This window comes from Salmo salar, chromosome ssa22 (assembly GCF_905237065.1).
Source record: "Salmo salar chromosome ssa22, Ssal_v3.1, whole genome shotgun sequence".
Lineage (NCBI taxonomy): Eukaryota > Metazoa > Chordata > Actinopteri > Salmoniformes > Salmonidae > Salmo > Salmo salar.
In genome coordinates this window covers 13,573,735-13,592,449 of record NC_059463.1, presented here as the reverse complement: position 1 = coordinate 13,592,449, position 18,715 = coordinate 13,573,735, and the positions used below count along the sequence as shown (strand labels likewise).

Genomic DNA, 18,715 nt, shown 5'->3' with positions numbered 1-18,715 from the left:
GTGCTGATAGTTTTCCATGTGTTCATTTCTTACCTGTTTCAATGTTATCTGTATTGTGTTCTTGACCTTGAAAAGGGTTTTCTGTTGATTCACATGTAATATATGAATGTCATTTTATACTGTAACCAGCGTACCAGTCTATAACTCTTAATTGGTGCAGTACCGTCAGTGGCGTAGCACAGTTTCGCGGGGCCCCCCGCAAGGTTCGAGGAAGGACCTTTATTGTCCAACAAGTGTTTAAAGGCCATGATTGTTTAATTCTAAAAATATAATTATTCAAATATGTAATACACATCTCCAAACTTGTCTTTGTTTTGTTTTATAGCACTGTTAAATTCTCCAGGGCTAATTTTGTTAGCATTTTGGAATGTTTTTCTAGATTTAGAACATAAAATAACATTTATAAAGCAAACATTATCCCTTAGGTCTAGCATAGAAAATACTTCAATGTTGCAGAACGGTGATTACAATATTTTTTTCTGAAAATTGACTAAAACAAATATCTTATGAGGGTTAGTCATCAGTGACGGAGCCACTGACAGAGTTGACAACAGATACTCAAAACAGACATATATTTTCCTCATAAAATAAAGTTCAGTACCAACATTTGTAAAATATGGAAAATGATTCAATTGAAAATCCCCAATAAAAACATAACCATTCTGTCAGATCTTTCAGGACTCAAGACAGAGTTGACGTTAGAGAAAGATCTGACAGAGTTGATGTTTTACGGAGTTGACAAAAACTTTACTCAAGTGGTGTACACAGTAGCAATTTTGTTTTTCCTCAGTTGCTTTATAACTCTAAAACCTAATTAAATGTGACATATTTGGACCAAAATTCATACCATAGTCTATCAGGCAGATGGAGTTGACAGATTATGGTTGTCACTATGGTGATTCCAATATTCTTTGTTTTAATCTATCAAAAGTAGAGAACTTTACAGACCATGAGTGGTTTTGTTGCATAACATGTAATGAGGACATGAATAAGGGGTCCTTGTGGTATAGCTGACCCTGCTCATTCCTGATTAAGTCAACCAAATCTCTGGACACATATTTTAGGAATCAAAGTTTTGAGAGAAATATTCTTTCAAGTCGCAGAGGGCTATTCCAAGAAATGACATCCTATAATTTTTCAGTTAATATACATTTTTGCCCGTTAATACATTTTAAACCGTTTTTTGGAGAGTTTGAAATTGGGACCCTTTGCTACGGACAAGGGTGTTTCTAGGCAAAGAGCCGACATGGAAATGAATAAAAACAAATCTTTTCCCTTATAAAATAATGCAACAAAATCGAAAGCTCGTTCCACCGCGTGTGGGGGCTGCGGTGGCGTGTGCTACGTCAGTGAGCCCGCTTCAGCTCAATCAAAAATACATTCTGTCCATGTGCAGATTAAATGAATGAAATATGTTATTGCTCTTAAAATGAATTCTATGGAGATATGGCTTCAATCAATACCATCTTCTTCCAGAGAAGCGTAATGAAAGTTGGCTATTTAGTGTTTTAAAATATGCTCTGTGATTATTCCACTGGAGCTTGACCTTGCAAAGTTGAGATAATAAAAAGAGACCAAGAACAATGAACATCAAATACTTCAAGGAGATATGTGTTTCTCTGCCTTTCCTCCTGAATTGGCTTGCTTTAATTGCACAGATATTGAAAGCCTTGTCAGTTAGATCCATAGGAAATGGATCATTGTCATTACGGACGCACTGATGTTGTCTCAAGGACAAGCTCTGCTTCCTAATTCAGTAATTGAGTTCTGGGTAAAAAAAATTCAAATCAGCATTGAACGTGAACCTCATGCATAGTGTTTTAATCATGTTTCTTGTGTACTGTAATCTTTTTTAAAATACATAATTGTTGTGATGAATTTCCTTGGGTTTATCAAGGAATGACTGGCTGAACATAAAAATTGTTTAAGAATGCAAAGGATGATTAAATAAGAAGATTTATTTTCTTAGGTTTTTGACAATCTTTCACCCACTGTAACTCATCTTTATCTCATCCAGCCCCTTTCAACACTGTATCAATCCCTTTCCATTTTATACAACAACTGTCATGTATATCTCATCCAGCCCCTTTCAACACTGTATCAATCCCTTTCCATTTTATACAACAACTGTCATGTATATCTCATCCAGCCCCTTTCAACACTGTATCAATCCCTTTCCATTTTGTACAACAACTGTCATGTTCATCTCATCCAGCCCCTTTCAACACTGTATCAATCCTTTTCCATTTTGTACAACAACTGTCATGTTTATTTCATTCTGGTGTTAATATTCAGAATTAATTTTATCTCTTAATATTCATGGGATGTATCATTTATTCCTCACAACTTCTTCACACCCTTAGGATATACTCACCCTGATTGATGTAATGTTCAATTTGTTTGCTCTGTGAATGCAAATCCTCTGATGTTGGAACTGTTGCTTCCTGCCTCGCTCACTTTAAACCAATGGCTAGTTTTCCATCTGCTCATTTCCATGTCTATGAACTTGAAGTGACATTGAGCACAGGGGAAGAGCTGTCTAAAATAAAACATAATAATTAACAATCATTTATTACATGTGTAAAGTGCTTTTCATTATACAAGAATAATCTCAAAGTGCATAATAATGGCACTTTGTTGGACTTTCTTATCAGAAATATCTAGGAATATCTTAAACCAACTGCATCTGCTTACATGTAAGTGATTTGGCAGTCATGTTTGGATATATTTTTTGGTCGACTAGTAATACTATGGTCTGAATTTCAGCATGGACAACAATCAGCACTCTGCTTCCTACACTCTTAGAGATAAAGGTGCTATCTAGAACCTTAAATGGTTCTTTGGCTGTCACCATAGGAAAACCTTTTGAAGAACCCTTTTTGGTTCCAGGTAGAACCCTTTTGGGTTCCATGTAGAACCCTTTCTACCGAGGGTTCTACATGAAACCCAAAAAGGTTTTACATAGAACCAAAAAGGGTTCTGCCTGGAACCAAAAAGGGTTATCCTATGGGGACAGCCGAAGAACCCTTTTGGAACCCTTTTTTCTAAGTGTACAGTGTAAAGTTTCAATAGGTACATATTCTTCAGTTGGAAAAAGTTATGTTCCTCTAGATATTCTACTGGACCGTCAAGGTTACATGAGAGTGGCGGTGCTCCAAATAATTTGCCGTTACCCTTCCCTCTCTGAACTTTTGATGGATGATGGTGCTGCCGGTGAGGAGTAGGTCCTGTCTGCTGGCTGAGGCATGGCTAACTGATGAATAGAGGGCCACTCTCTCACTCAATACCGTCTGGCCTTGATAAGTATTTCTATTGATTCATTATCAGTGATTATGTAAAAGATGTACACCCATAATTCATACTGATGAATAGCTTGTATATCCAATGTGTCTGAGTCACAGAGTTCAGTTGTTACGTGGAAACAAAAACAAAGGTCATGCTTTGAATGTGATACGTTGTTAAACAGTGTATTCAAGTTTGACTATAGTGTTAGACTGAAAACTTACCAATCATTTGTTATAGAGAAGGTATTTGTTGGCAATGGAAATGGAAATGTGGGTCCGGATAAAAGTATGTTAGTACAGACAGTTTTAAAACACCTACACATTCAAGGGTTTTTCTTTATTTTTACTATTTTCTACATTGTAGAATAATGGTGAAGACATCAAAACTATAAATAACACATATGGAATCATGTAGTAACTAAAAAAGTGTTAATAACTCAAAAGAAATGTTATATTTGAAATTCTTCAAATAGCCACCCTTTACCTTGATGACAGCTTTGCACACTATTGGCATTCTCTCAACCAGCTTTATGAGGTAGTCTAATGGAATGCATTTCAAGTAACAGATGTGCCTTCTTAAAAGTACATTTCCTTCTGAATGCGTTTGAGCCAATCAGTTGTGTTGTGACAAGGTAGGGGGGGGTATACAGAAGATGGCCCTATTTGGTAAAAGACCAAGTCCATATTATGGAAAGAACAGATCAAATAAGCAAAGAGAAACAACAGTCCATTATTACTTTAAGACATGAAGGTCAGTCAATATGAACATTTCAAGAACTTTGAAAGTTTCTTCAAGTGCAGTAACAAAAACCATCAAGCGCTATGATGAAACTGGCTCTCATGAGGACCGCCACAGGAATGGAAGACCCAGAGTTACCTCTGCTGCAGAGGATAAGTTCATTAGAGTTACCAGCCTCAGAAATTGCAGCCCAAATAAATGCTTCACAGAGTTTATGTAACAGATACATCTCAACATCACCTGTTCAGAGGAGACTGTCTGAATCAGGCTTTCATGGTTGAATTGCTGCAAAGAAACCACTACTAAAGGACACCAATAAGAAGAAGAGACTTGCTTTGGCCAAGAAACACGAGCAATGGACATTAGACCGGTGAAAATCTGTCCTTTAGTCTGGAGTCCAAATTGGAGATTTTTGGTTCCAACCACCGTGTCTTTGTGAGACGAGGTGTGGGTGAATGGATTATCTCCGCATGTGTATTTCCCACCGTAAAGCATGGAGGAGGATGTGCAATGGTGTGGGGGTGCTTTGCTGGTGACAGTCTTTGATTAACCAGCATGGCTACCACAGCATTCTGCAACGATACGCCATCCCATCTGGAGATTTTTGGTTCCAACCACCGTGTCTTTGTGAGACAAGGTGTGGGTGAATGGATTATCTCCGCATGTGTATTTCCCACCGTAAAGCATGGAGGAGGATGTGCAATGGTGTAGGGGTGCTTTGCTGGTGACACTGTCTTTGATAAACCAGCATGGCTACCACAGCATTCTGCAACGATACGCCATCCCATCTGGTTTGCGCAATGACCCAACACACCTCCAGGCTGTGTAAGGGCTATTTTACCAAGAAGGAGAGTGATGGAGTGTTGCATCAGATGACCTGGCCTCCACAATCCCCCGACCCCAACCAAATTGAGATGGTTTGGGATGAGTCGGGCCACAGAGTGAAGGAAAAGCATCCAACGAGTGCTCAGCATATGTGGGAACTCCTTCAAGACTGTTGGAAAAGCATTCCAGGTGAAGCTGGTTGAGAGAATGCCAAGAGTGTGCAAAGCTGTCATGAAGGTAAAGGGTGGCTATTTGAAGAATCTCAAATACAAAATATATTTTGATTTGTTTAACACTTTTTTGGTTACTAAATGATTCCGTATGTGTTATTTCATAGTTTTGATGTCTTCACTATTATTCTAGAATGTAGAAAAAAGTCAAACAAAGAAAAATCCTTGAATGAGTAGGTGTTCTAAAACTTTTGACCGGTAGTGTATTTTTTGCCAGAAAACGGTCCTTAGTTGTTTTTAGTTTATATTCATAGAGCGTGTATGTATTTCTCTCACAGAACATGTGCAATTGCAGATTTGCTGGTTTTATTTCCCTTTTCTTCCTCTGGGCTCTAGATTTATACGAGCCCTGTTCATCCAGAGATTTGAGAATCCTAGATTTACTGAACATGGTGTGAAAATCCCACTAAGTCACAAGAGCAGACCACAAGCCCTGGAGGATATACAGTACATGAATCCCTCATTTAAATGTGAATAATTCCTAAACATTACTCTCCAGCTGTTGTGATAATGTGTATAGAGAGAGCACAGTAAACTGAGTTAATGAAGGGTAAATATCTACCAGCTATTTAAACTTTTTCCTTAATAGAATGCAGGTACTGTATCTGCACAGTACTGTATTCACTTGCATCAGATATGATGTACATTTCTCCACCTTGTGGCTTTAAATGCTTCTTCTTTGATAAGAACAAAATGAAAAGAAAGATCAGTCATTACTGCACATTTGAACCTACTCTATGATGCGATGTCAAATCCAGTTAACCCAGGTGCAGTAAGTTAAGCGTGCTAAGATGAGTCTAACTTTCAATCCCCTGCAAATCCTCCGGGTTTGGTTTCTGAGTTCAACGGAAAGGGAAGGATGTGGAAACGATCAAAAGCCTCCCCAGGATCTCGACCATCAAGGAGACCCAGCTATGGCCCCTACACAGCCTGCTGCGAGGAGAAAGAATACCACACTCTATACCTCAAATAGAGATACTGTGGCCAAAGTGTCTTAAAAGATCAAAATTGCTTTCCGAACTGAAGGGGTAGAGAAGACTAGCAACAACAGATATAGTACTATGGTCCATGTCAAACAAAAACAGATCATCATCAACAAAATGTCATATCTGATAGCAACACATCTACTTCCAAAGATCAAGTCATGATGACAAACTTATTTAAATATGTGGTTTATGGTGTGCGATAGGTACTAGAGTAGAACATCATTGAAATAGACCCTCAGTCCCTTTAGCTCTGCCCCCATCACGGTAGTAAATCGTACCTCCAGGAGTTGGTTGCGTAATGAATCCCATTGTTCTGCTTGGACAGCCTTGTTGAAGTATGATAAGTTGTCCTGGCATTTAGAATGCTCATATAGCTGGGATGTGATCATCAGGTTCATCTGGATCATTGTGTGTAATGTCATCCCACCCTTAAAATAATGGACGCTAATTGGATAAAGAGTCACATTCAAACTGTGATTTATTGTAGTTAGCTGGTTCCATTATGGACATAGACCTACGTTATTGTATTGCTAGTGTCTTCTGTTTTTCCTCTCTCGTGTGTATGTTTAGATAGAATCGAAAGACGTAACCAGTCTTGATACTACGAAGCAAATATTTTTCTCACTTGATTTGTATTTATTTATATATTTCCTTTTGTATTTCTCAAAAGAAATCATGGCGAAGAGTAGTTCAATGCCAACATATACAAGGCCTGTTATTTTTGTTGCGACTGATGTGAATTATTTGAAATGTCCCTTGAAGGCTGTCCGCATGCTTTCTTTTGAACAAAAAGAGCACGAGCACAGCTGTGTGCCTAGAGGAGCATGCATTTGGTCAAGTCCCTCCCCAGCACTGGGCGCTCTGACTCTGCAGAGGCTCCTCTCCTCTGTATCATACTGTATTAAGGATTTCAGCTTGGCTCTTCAGGCCCTTTTTGCAACAATGGTTTGTTTGCTCTGTTTTGGCTTTCAGGACAGGAGGGGGCACAGTGAATTTTACTACTATCATTCTTTTTGTGTGTGTGTGTGTGTGTGTGTGTGTGTGTGTGTGTGTGTGTGTGTGTGTGTGTGTGTGTGTGTGTGTGTGTGTGTGTGTGTGTGTGTGTGTGTGTGTGTGTGTGTGTGTGTGTTTTATCAGGATGATCAAAAAATGGCCTCCTGCACTTGCAGTGAAGTGGTCCCAGTACTGCTTCTTTTTACTGCGATGGCTTTTATCTCGATCCCAAATAATGCCCAAAAAGATACTTTGTTAAATTAATTCAGCACCTTAGATGTCCAATGCTTTTGTCCACTTTGTTCCTTTAGGCTCTCTATTTCCTAGGCTTTCTGTGGCTTTTATCTAGCACCCCATCCTGTGTTGAGATGAAAGAGGGCGGCAGTGCCACTCCAAACCTTTTGTTACCAATCCCCCGGTACCAAGATTGGACCAATATAGACACAGAATTACCTCCATGGGCCCTCATGCACGGGACATTGGAAAGTCATTCATTAAATTTGTGTTTTGATAGAGAAAAGTCAAGCAGTCTAGACTTTCCAAATGGAGAGTTCACTTGCAGACAATTAAGCCCAGTCAGTCCAGAGATCACATTCTCTTTTACCAGTAGTACTGTCTATAGTTGAAATATAGAAACACTTTGAACTGCCATAGCATATGAAACAGTTTTGGAGGTAGTAGAATATGTTCAGAATAGAATGTATTCAACCAAAATTATTCCAAAATGGGATAAACGTTGTAGTGATTTTCTACCAGTGTGCAGTTTAATGGCGTGGTATCAACAAAATACATCTCTCTTTTTGCAGTGAGAAAGAAAATATCAGATTCATTCATTCCTTTTTTTTTCATCAGTTCAATTGCGGAGGTAGATGCATATAATTGACTCCAAATTGCCAAATCTCATATTAATCTGTGAGAAGTTGCAAGGAATATATTTTCTTAATAGAGCTTAAGAGTCTCAAATAGCTATTAGCAAAAGTGTGTTCTTGCATGGGTTCAGAGGAGATTTATGTTTTAAGAAATAATTACAGCCTGCCTCCTAATAGACTTGTCCCATAGTCAGTATGACATATATTAGCTGACCTTATAGTCCTCTTCATAAATCAGTGAGCCCAGTAATTTTACATTTAAATCTGCTCCTGGAGCAGAACTAATCAGCAATATAGTTTCAAAGCAGGTTGGGTTGGTTGCAGAGAGAGACGCTCAAGACTTTTCCATTGAGTCGCCCTGGAAAGAGAGCTTTCATTCCTGCATCGCTGCTCGAGGTGACATGACAATATGGAGCATATTACAGAGCAAGGTTAATTAAGGTTAATTCATCCAATTTGAACAATAGGTGCTCTTAAATCTGTGATATCACCCGTTATCAAATAAATGTCTCGTCGTTCCCTGTGCTAGAAAGATACAGTATGAATGTCCTTCTTAACGCCGTCTGTGTACCCAACGGTCAAATTCATTCGAACTTGGCCCATTTTTGTGTAGACAGGTTTCACTTGCAGTAAATTACCACTGGTTAAATTCATACTGTCCCCACTTTAAGCAGTGTCAATACAAATAAACAAAATGGAACATTCAGTAGTGTTTGGGAAATATCAAAGGGGAGAAGAGGAAAATCAGGGGAATTTGTCCACAAGCTCGACTGCAGCTGTTTTGTCTTTGTGTGATATCTACAGTACCTGTCTGTGCAGCTTTTTTCCCCCCCAAACAGTTTTGCGGAACTGCTCCTTTCATGTCTGTGGTAGGTATGGCATTATTCCAAATCGAATCACTGCTCACAGCCTCTTGAAAAGCATTGAGAAGTTCCCGATTGCAGTTCCCATATTTATCCAGGTCCCACCCGAGACGCTCTGCACACTCATCCATGAAGACTGTTCTTTGCTCTCCGAATTACCTTTACCCAGATCCGCCGGGCAACAATGGCGAGGGAAATTGCAGGAGACCGTTGCGACCTGTTATTGTTTTCCATCAATTGTCAAACATAAATTAGTTTCAATAAAAAGGTAATTTTAGTTTCTAAGCCATTTTTGAATTGCTTTGTAATGTTTGCGGTAGTGAGAGTGATGAATAAAACACAATCGAAACCTGATAACCACTGGAGCCATTAAAATCCTTCATGTGTGACTTAGGCTAAGCAAAATACCTTCTGCATACTGGAGTCCTTATTTGTTTTGGAGCCCCTATTTATTTGGCCCTTATTGGTTTTATCCGCAACATTTTGGGTCTAATATCGCCTTTTTGATGTTCCCAAGACTATGACTTCATAATTTCAGACGTGAAATTACATGATGAAAGTTATTTTTCCGTCTGCCTCAGCTGTGATATTTTTTTTAGGCAGGCTCAGCCGTGCAACAATGATTGTAATCTAGTGTGGATAACTGTAATAATCATGTGGTAGTGATTCTTATATGGTTGCACCGTGTTGTATATGCTGTTTGACAGTCTATTAAATATCCAAGATGTAATAGGAGTGCTAATCAAATGGTTGTTTGTGTAGAGTGTTCAATTGATTGAACAATGTTTACTACAGGGTTTCCAAACTTGTGGACCGCAAGAAATTGACTGCAAGAAGGCCAAACAGATATAATATTTTTACTATATAACATAATCATTTCAAACCTGGCGTACATTTGTATATGATCACGTGTCTCTCTTCCAAGACACCATTGTAGATTTGTGTATAGCGGTTTTCTCATGCTCATAGAATGACCCGCTTCCCTTCTAAATTCAAGTCCAAGTTTGTTTATTTGTCATATACACATGATATAAAAAGAGTACGCAGTGCAATGGAATGCTAACTTGCAGGTTCGCCTCTCGACAATGCAACAACAATAGAAAAAGTATGTAGCTAAGTGATTAAAAAGAGTAAAACAAATAAAAGCTCAATGAAGTAGATCCTGTAGATCACTTCATTACTCCCTTCTTGTTTACAAAGCTCTGCTCCACAAGCGTCCAATATACCTCACTTCCCTGTTGAAATGTTGGTTAACTCTCGAGGTCCCGCTTGTCTCCACAACATTTGGTAAATCCGCTTTTAGTCTTAACGCACCACATTTATGGAATGCCTTACAAAACAAATTACACCTGGATTTCCTGGTGTCAATCGGGCAGTTTAAAACTCTGTTGTTAAATTAATTCACTGAAGTGTCCAATTGTTTCAATTCATTGTTATAACTTGTTGTAATAATCTGAATACAAATACAAATAATTTAACTGTTTTAATAATTGGCAGTATTTTACAAATAGTTGCATAGACTACTGTATATGGAAATAACAGACATGAGACAAGCATGTTTACCTGTAGAATGGAATAAGACCTCTATGATTCATTTCATTTTTTCAATTCTACCACCTCAACATTGCCCATTTTAAACAGGGTTAAATATCTAGTTGTAGTAAAGTTCAACTTTAGTCCACGGGGGGCACTACTTCAGTCAGAAAAGCGTTCTCTCAGCTCTTCAGTCTCAGAACAAGAATTTCGCAACACTCGCGTTAACATCTGCTAACCATGTGTATGTGACAAATACAATTTGATTTGATTTGAGCTAGCTAGCCAGCCAGTAGCTAGCAAAGTGGCTGGCCAGCAAAGCTAGCTACAGAAACGAAACCCATCAAATACACTCGCTGGAAATAAACACTTTTCCTAATATCATGACTTATATCATCATCCTTAGCTTGTCCATTTACAAAATATACTGTTAAATAACTCTGTCTGACACCCAATAACGTAAGGAGGCTGAGCACTAACATTAGCTTATTAGCATTAGCTACCACCTTCCCTGCACAAACCTGTGGCTAAACCTGCTGCTGCTGTGGCTGCACTTTGACTTTCTGGCTGTTCTGCCCTCTCAATCACTGCTGCCTGCTCATGCTCAACCTGCTCACTTTTTCTGCCTCTCTTTTTGAAGAAGTTCAGAATATCTATATTTGCTCTGCAGACTCTGACTGAGTGACAGGCGTTTTGCTAAGTGATGACATTGACATCTAAACGGTGCTGTAGGTCTGGGGAAGAGGTCAAGGGACGTGAGCGGTCCACTGCGTTGTGAAATCTCAACCAAAAACAATATATATATATATATAACCAAAAAAAGTGTTAAACAAATGAAAATATATTTGAGATTTTAGATACTCCATCTCAATTAGGTTGAGGTCAGGTGATTGTGGAGGGCAGGTCATCTCAAGCAGCACTCCATCACTCTCCTTCTTGGTCAAATAGTTCTTACACAACCTGGAAGTATGTCCTGTTAAAAAACGAATTATAATTCCACTAAGCGCAAACCAGATGGGATGGCGTATCGCTGCAGAATGCCGTGGTAGTCATGCTGGTTAAATGTGCCTTGAATTCCATCACACCTCCTCCATGCTTCACGGTGGGAACCACACATGTGGAGATCATCCGTTCACCTACTTTGTGTCTCACAAAGACCAAAGGACAGATTTCCACCGGTCTAATGTCCATTGCTCATTTTCTTGGCCCAAGCAAGTCCCTTCTTATTGCGGTCCTTTAGTAGTGGGTTCTTTGCAGCAATTCGACCATTAAGGCTTGATTCACCCGGTCTCCTTGTTAATGTTGATGTTGAGATGTGTCAGTCCATACCTCTGTGAAGCATTTATTTGGGCTGCAATTTCTGAGGCTGGTAACTCTAATGAACTTATCCTCTGCAGCAGAGGTAACTCTGGGTCTTCCTTTCCTGTGGCGGTACTCAACATAGCACATGATGGTTTTTGCAACTGCACTTGAAGAAAGTTTCAAAGTTCTTGAAATGTTCCGCATTGACTGACCTTCATGTCTTAAAGTAATGATGGACTGTTGTTTCTCTTTGCTTATTTGATCTGTTCTTGCCATAATATGGACTTGGTCTTTTACCAAATAGGGCTATCTTCTGTATGAAACCCCTACCTTGTCACAACACAACTGATTGGCTCAAACGCATTAAGAAAGAAAGAATTTCCATAAATTAGCTTTTAACAAGGCACACCTGTTAATTGAAATGCATTCCAGGTGACTACCTAATGAACCTAGTTGAGAGAATGCCAAGAGTGTGTAAAGCTGTCATCAAGGCTAAGGGTGGCTACTTTGAAGTGTCTCAAATACAAAATATATTTTGATTTGTTTAACACTTTTTTGGTTACTACATGATTCCATTTGAGTTATTTAATAGTTTTGATGTCTTCACTATTATGCTACAATGTAGAAAATAGTAAAATAAAGAAAAACCCTGGAATGAGTAGGTGTGTCCAAACTTTTGACTGGTACTGTATATACAGTGCCTTCGGAAAGTATTCAGACCCCTTGACTTTTTCCACTTTTTGTTACTTTACGGCCGTATTCTAAAATGGACTAAATAAAATATAAAAGTCATTGAAACTCTTTTTTCAACCACTCCACAATTTTCTTGTTAACAAACTATAGTTTTGACAAGTCGGTTAGGACATCTACTTTGTGCATAACACAAGTAATTTTTCCAACAATTGTTTACAGACAGATTATTTCACTTAAAATTCACAGAATCACAATTCCACTGGGTCAGAAGTTTACATACACTAAGTTGACTGTGCCTTTAAACAGTTTGGAAAATTCCTGAAAATTATGTAATGGCTTTAGAAGCTTCTGATAGGCTAATTGACATAATTTGTGTAAATTGGAGGTGTGGATGTATTTCAAGGCCTACCTTCAAACTCAGTGGCTCTTTGCTTGACATCATTGGTCAATCAAAAGAAATCAGCCAAGACCTCAGAAAAAAATTGTAGACCTCCATAAGTCTGGTTCATCCTTGGGAGCAATTTCCAAACGCCTGAAGATACCACATTCATCTGTACAAACAATAGTACCCAAGTATAAACACCATAGGATCACGCAGCCGTCATACCGCTCAGGAAGGAGACGTGTTCTGTCTCCTAGAGATGAACGTACTTTGGTGCGAAAAGTGCAAATCAATCCCAGAACAACAGCAAAGGACCTTGTGAAGATGCTGGAGGAAACAGGTACAAAGTATCTAAATCCACAGTAAAACGAGTCATATATCAACATAACCTGAAAGGAAGAAGCCACTGCTCCAAAACCGCCATAAAAAAGCCAGACCACGGTTTGCAACTGCACATGGGGACAAAGATCGTACTTTTTGGAGAAATGTCCTCTGGTCTGATGAAACAAAAATAGAACTGTTTGGCCATAATGACCATCATTATGTTTGGAGGAAAAAGGGGGATGCTTGCAAGCCAAAGAACACCATTCCAAACGTGACGCACGGGGATGGCAGCATCATGCTGTGGGGGTTCTTTGCTGCAGAAGGGACTGGTGCGCTTCACAAAATAGATGGCGTCATGAGGAAGGAAAATGATGTGGATATATTGAAGCAACATCTCAAGACATTAGTCAGGAAGTTAAAGCTTGGTCGCAAATGGGTCTTCCAAATGGAGAATGACCCCAAGCATACTTCCAAAGTTGTGGCAAAATAGCTTAAGGACAACAAAGTCAAGGTATTGGAGTGGCCATCACAAAGCCCTGACCTCAATCCTATAGAAAATTAGTGGGCAGAACTGAAAAAGCGTGTGGGAGCAAGGAGGCCTACAAATCTGACTTAGTTACACCTGCTCTGTCAGGAGGAATGGGCCAAAGTTCACCCAACTTATTGTGGGAAGCTTGTGGAAGGCTACCCGAAACGTTTGACCCAAGTTAAACAATTTAAAGGCAATGCTACCAAATACTAGTTGAGTGTATGTAAACTTCTGACCCACTGGGAATGTGATGAAAGAAATAAAAGCTGAAATAAATCATTCTCTCTACTATTATTCTGACATTTCACATTCTTAAAATAAAGTGGTGTTCCTAACTGACCTAAAACAGGGAATTTCTACTAGGATTAAATGTCAGGAATTGTGAAAAACTGAGTTTAAATGTATTTGGCGAAGGTGTATGTAAACTTCCGACTTCAACTGTGTGTAAATGTGACATTTCAGTGTTTTATCTTAAAGCAAAAAATGTAAGAAAATCTGTGTTTGCTTTGCCATTATGGGGTATTGTGTGTAGATTGATGAGGGGGAAAAAAATATTTTATACATTTTAGAATATGTGGAAAGCAGGCAAAATGTGGAAAGCAGGCATTGTAAGTTGCATGGACTCACTCTGTGTGCAATAATGGTGTTTAACATGATTTTTGAATTTTTGAACTATTTGTATTAGTATTATTTTTATTGGACTATCAAAACATCCGGGCTGAAGCTAATGATGCAACTGTGTGTGACATTATTCTCACATTGAGGCTTGGGATCCCTCAGTAAACACTCAGTCACAGGGGGATTTAGCCTGAGGCAGAGCTTAAGGCTGTTTACCACCCCCAAATGTGTATACGTACAGCACAAGGCAAGGCTCACAGGGATTTCCATCATGACTATTCATCTCCAGCTAAATATACACTACATTGCCAAAAGTTTGTGGACACCCCTTCAAATTATTGGATTCAGATATTTCAGCCACAACTGTTGCTGATGGGTGTATGAAATCGAGCACACAGCCATGCAATTTCAGTAGACACACTTTGGCAGTAGAATGGCCTATACTGAAGAGCTGAATGACTTTCAACGTGATACAGTCATAGGATGCCACCTTTCCAACAAGTCAGTTAATCAAATTTCTCTCCTGTTAGAGCTGCACGGTCAACTGTAAGTTCTGTTATTGTGAAGTGGAAACGTCTAGGAGCAGCAACTGCCCAGCCACACAAACTCACAGAACGGGACCACCGAGTGCTGATGCTCGTAGCGCGTAAAATCATCTGTCCTCAGTTACAACACTCACTACCGAGTTCCAAACTGCCTCTAGAAGCAACGTCAGCACAAAAACTGTTCGTTGGGAGCTTCATGAAACACAGTGGGTTTTGCGGATTCCAGGAGAACGCTACCTGCCCCAATGCATAGTGCCAACTGTAAAGTTTGGTGGAGGAGGAATAATAGACTGGGGCTGTTTTTAATGGTTCAGACTAGGCCCCTTAGTTCCAGTGAACGGAAATCCTAACGCTACAGCATACAATGACATTATAGGCGATTCTGTGCTTCCAATTTTGTGGCAACAGTTTTGGGGAGGGCCGTTTCCTGTTTCACCTGTTTGTAGCATTAAGATTTCCCTTCACTGGAACTAAGGGGCCTAGCCCGAACCATGAAAAACAACCCCAGACCCTTGTTCCTCCTCCACCAAATGAGCTGTTCGACGAGCAGGTGTACTTCTCACTACTTTCCTTTCTGACCAATGTTTACTTTTTGATAAGTTAGATGTTAGATGTACAGCACAGTGGCAGCACACCTGAGATGCTTCAATTTGACCCAAAGTTAGTCTTTCTTTTCCTTTGATTTCTCAAATGTGTATGCTCTGTTTTCTTGCTCTGCACAAACATGTCGTTTTTGTTTGTTTTGTCTTGCACACTATCAAAGATTTGTCGGGCCACAATCCAGCAGGGAGTATTACATAATGCCTATTATTTTTCAGACATGGAAAACTTCAAGACCCACAGAAGAAGCTCGGTGTCAGTTCGCGAGGGACAGGGGGTGGTTCTGCTGTGTGGTCCCCCGTCTCACTCTGGAGGTAAGAAACCAACCACTGACTCTTTATAGTGATAACTGAGCCATACTTTGTCACCTGCTTGTCAGGCTATAACACGTCTCTCTCTCTCCTGAACACATTGAAACTTTTCTAACAGCTTAAGATATGTCCGAGGCTGAGGCCTCAGAAACGGAGAGTGGAGTTTCCAGACAGACATCTCCTCTCTGCTGCTCTCGGCTCCTGGAGCTGCTTATCTTCCTCTTGCTCATGTTCCTAAGACCGTCAGCAAGTGTTAGCTTGCCAAACTGCCCTCGGGAGACAAAGGTGTTTGTGTGCCACTAGCCTATAGCTCACCAACACCCTCTTTACCAGCATCTGTGGGGAGCCAAGGCCAAGTGATCTCCAACAGATCGTTCCCGGTATCAAATAGATTGCGCAAACATTATCATCCTCTGCTAACCATGGGGTGTTAAGCCATTCTCCTCTGTAGAGAGTTTAGCTTCCTCTCCCTACCAGCCTTGGAGTCCTACCTCTCTTTCATAGGAGGGACTCTGTGTTGAGATGAATTTATATAACCACCTGTCAGGCCTCCTCGCGCTTTCTGTACCTTCCATCGTCTTCTGTAGCTCAGTTGGTAGAGTAAGGCCCTTGCAAACGTCTGGATAGTGAGTTTGATTCCTGGGAACATCCCTACATAAAATGTATGCATGCATGACTGTAAGTCACTTTGGATTAAAGCGACTGCTAAATGGCATATAATATATTATTTTCCCATATCAGTTTGATTACTTTTATTCATTAAAAGTACAGCATGTGTTTTAACATCTTATTAATTGTGTTGACAGTGTTGCTCAATTAAAGCTAGAATCTGCAGTTGAAACAATAATAAAGCCCAACCCCGCCTCAGTTTTAGTAAAAAGTTGAAGGATGGACATGGGGAAATGTAATCACTTTCAAAATCCTAGACTGAGCTGATGCAAGGACTGGCCATTCATTATATCAAAATAGTTTTAACCATGTTTTTTTGGCTATACAGTGTTTGTTTACATTTACGTTGTTTCCAAACATTGGAGTAAAACAAGCTTATACAATATTTTGGGTTCTGATGGGTTATGACATTTAAACTAAGCTCACGAGGCATTTGTAAGTTATATTCCTCAAGAATCAATGGGTATGTCATTCATTTATATCATTCATTCATAAGTCCAAAAATGGATTTTGCAACTGCAGATTCTAGCTTTAAAAGTGCTTCATATCCACGGAATGTTCAAATTACTATGGGTTGGTCTTAGTTTCTTTCTCACAAAGAACTGTTAACCCATCAGAACTGAGAACTATCATTTTCACTTCTGCTGAATATCCTTACATGATGAAATAGAATCATTAATTACTTTTCAAAAGCTAGTTGAATTTCTGCATATTCTCCATTGTGAAACATACTTGCTTATATTGTATTTTCTATTTTAGCTCACACTTCTGTTCATAAATTCTTAACAAGTTAAAAGACCAAAAGGAATTGCTTTAGTTATCACCACTTCTTAGAAACTGAAAATATCTCAGAAGTGAAGAGGATACGTTTGTATTCCCTATACTTGAAAAGGGTGTCTGGCGTCTGCATGTTCCTTATTCAGAAGATCTCTGCATGAGAGATGAATGGTGAAGGCTGAACTTTATACACAGTTTCAACCCACAGTAATATGCTGTGGCTGATGAAGAATGAACATTGTATTGCTATTGAATATTATTATTTTTATATATATATATATATATATATATATATATATATATATATATATATATATATATATATATATATATATACATACACACTACCGGTCAAAAGCTTTAGAACACCTACTCATTCAAGGGTTTTTCTTTATTCTTACTATTTTCTACATTGTAGAATAATAGTGAACACATCAAAACTGTGAAATAACAGATCTCTGCACTCGATATGTCCGATTTTAAAATAGCTTTTTGGTGAAAGCACATTTTGCAATATTCTAAGTACATAGCCCAGCCATCACGGGCTAGCTATTTAGACACCCAGCAAGTTTAGCCTTCACCAAAATCAGATTTACTATAACAAAAATGTTATTACCTTTGCTGTTCTTCATCAGAATGCACTCCCAGGACTTCTACTTCAATAACAAATGTTGGTTTGGTCCCAAATAATCCATCGTTATATCCAAACAGCGGCGTTTTGTTCGTGCGTTCTAGACACTATCCGAAATGGTAAATCAGGGTTACGAGCATGGCGCATTTCGTGGCAAAAAAATTCTAAATATTCCATTACCGTACTTCGAAGCATGTCAACCGCTGTTTAAAATCAATTTTTATGCAATTTATCTCGTAAAAAAGCGATAATATTCCGACCGGGAATCTGCGTTTCGGTAAACAGAGGAAAAAAAAGAAAGACGGGGGCGACCAGTGCACGCGCCTAAGCCCACTGTCCCCTGATCGGCCACTTGACAAAGGCGATAATGTGTTTCAGCCTGGGGCTGGAATGACGACATTCAGCTTTTTCCCGGGCTCTGAGAGCCTATGGTAGCCGTGGGAAGTGTCACGTTACCGCAGAGATCCTTTGTTTTGGAAAGAGATGTCAAAGAAAGCCAATAAATGGTCAGACAGGCCACTTCCTGTAAAGGAATCTCTCAGGTTTTTGCCTGCCATATGAGTTCTGTTATACTCACAGACACCATTCAAACAGTTTTAGAAACTTTAGGGTGTTTTCTATCCATATCTAATAAGTATATGCATATTCTAGTTACTGGGTAGGAGTAGTAACCAGATTAAATCGGGTACGTTTTTTATCCGGCGGTGTAAATACTGCCCCCTAGCCCTAAGAGGATATGGTATCCAAAATCATATAGTAATCAAAAAATGTATTTTATATTTGAAATTCTTCAAATATCCACCCTTTGCCTTGATGACAGCTCTGCACACTTTTGGCATTCTCTCAACCAGCTTAACCTGGACTGCTTTTACAGCAGTCTTGAAGGAGTTCTCACATATGCTGAGCACTTGTTGGCTGCTTTTCCTTCACTCTGTGGTCCGACTCATCCCAAGCCATCTCAATTTGGTTGAGGTCTGGGGATTGTGGAGGCAAGGTCATCATATGCAGCAAT

At 39.3% G+C, this 18,715-nt stretch overlaps 1 protein-coding gene across 4 annotated transcripts in view; it reads left to right on the top strand.

The window, feature by feature from the left end:
• The window catches only part of cntn4 (contactin 4), a 170,357-nt gene that overhangs the window by 51,322 nt on the left and 100,320 nt on the right, over positions 1-18,715 (top strand). For all 4 annotated transcript variants that reach the window (XM_014166358.2, XM_014166356.2, XM_014166357.2 and 1 more), the window contains one exon: positions 15,534-15,629. In XM_014166358.2, coding sequence (XP_014021833.1) covers positions 15,534-15,629 — 96 coding nt within the window. The remainder of the gene's footprint in view (positions 1-15,533; positions 15,630-18,715) is intronic.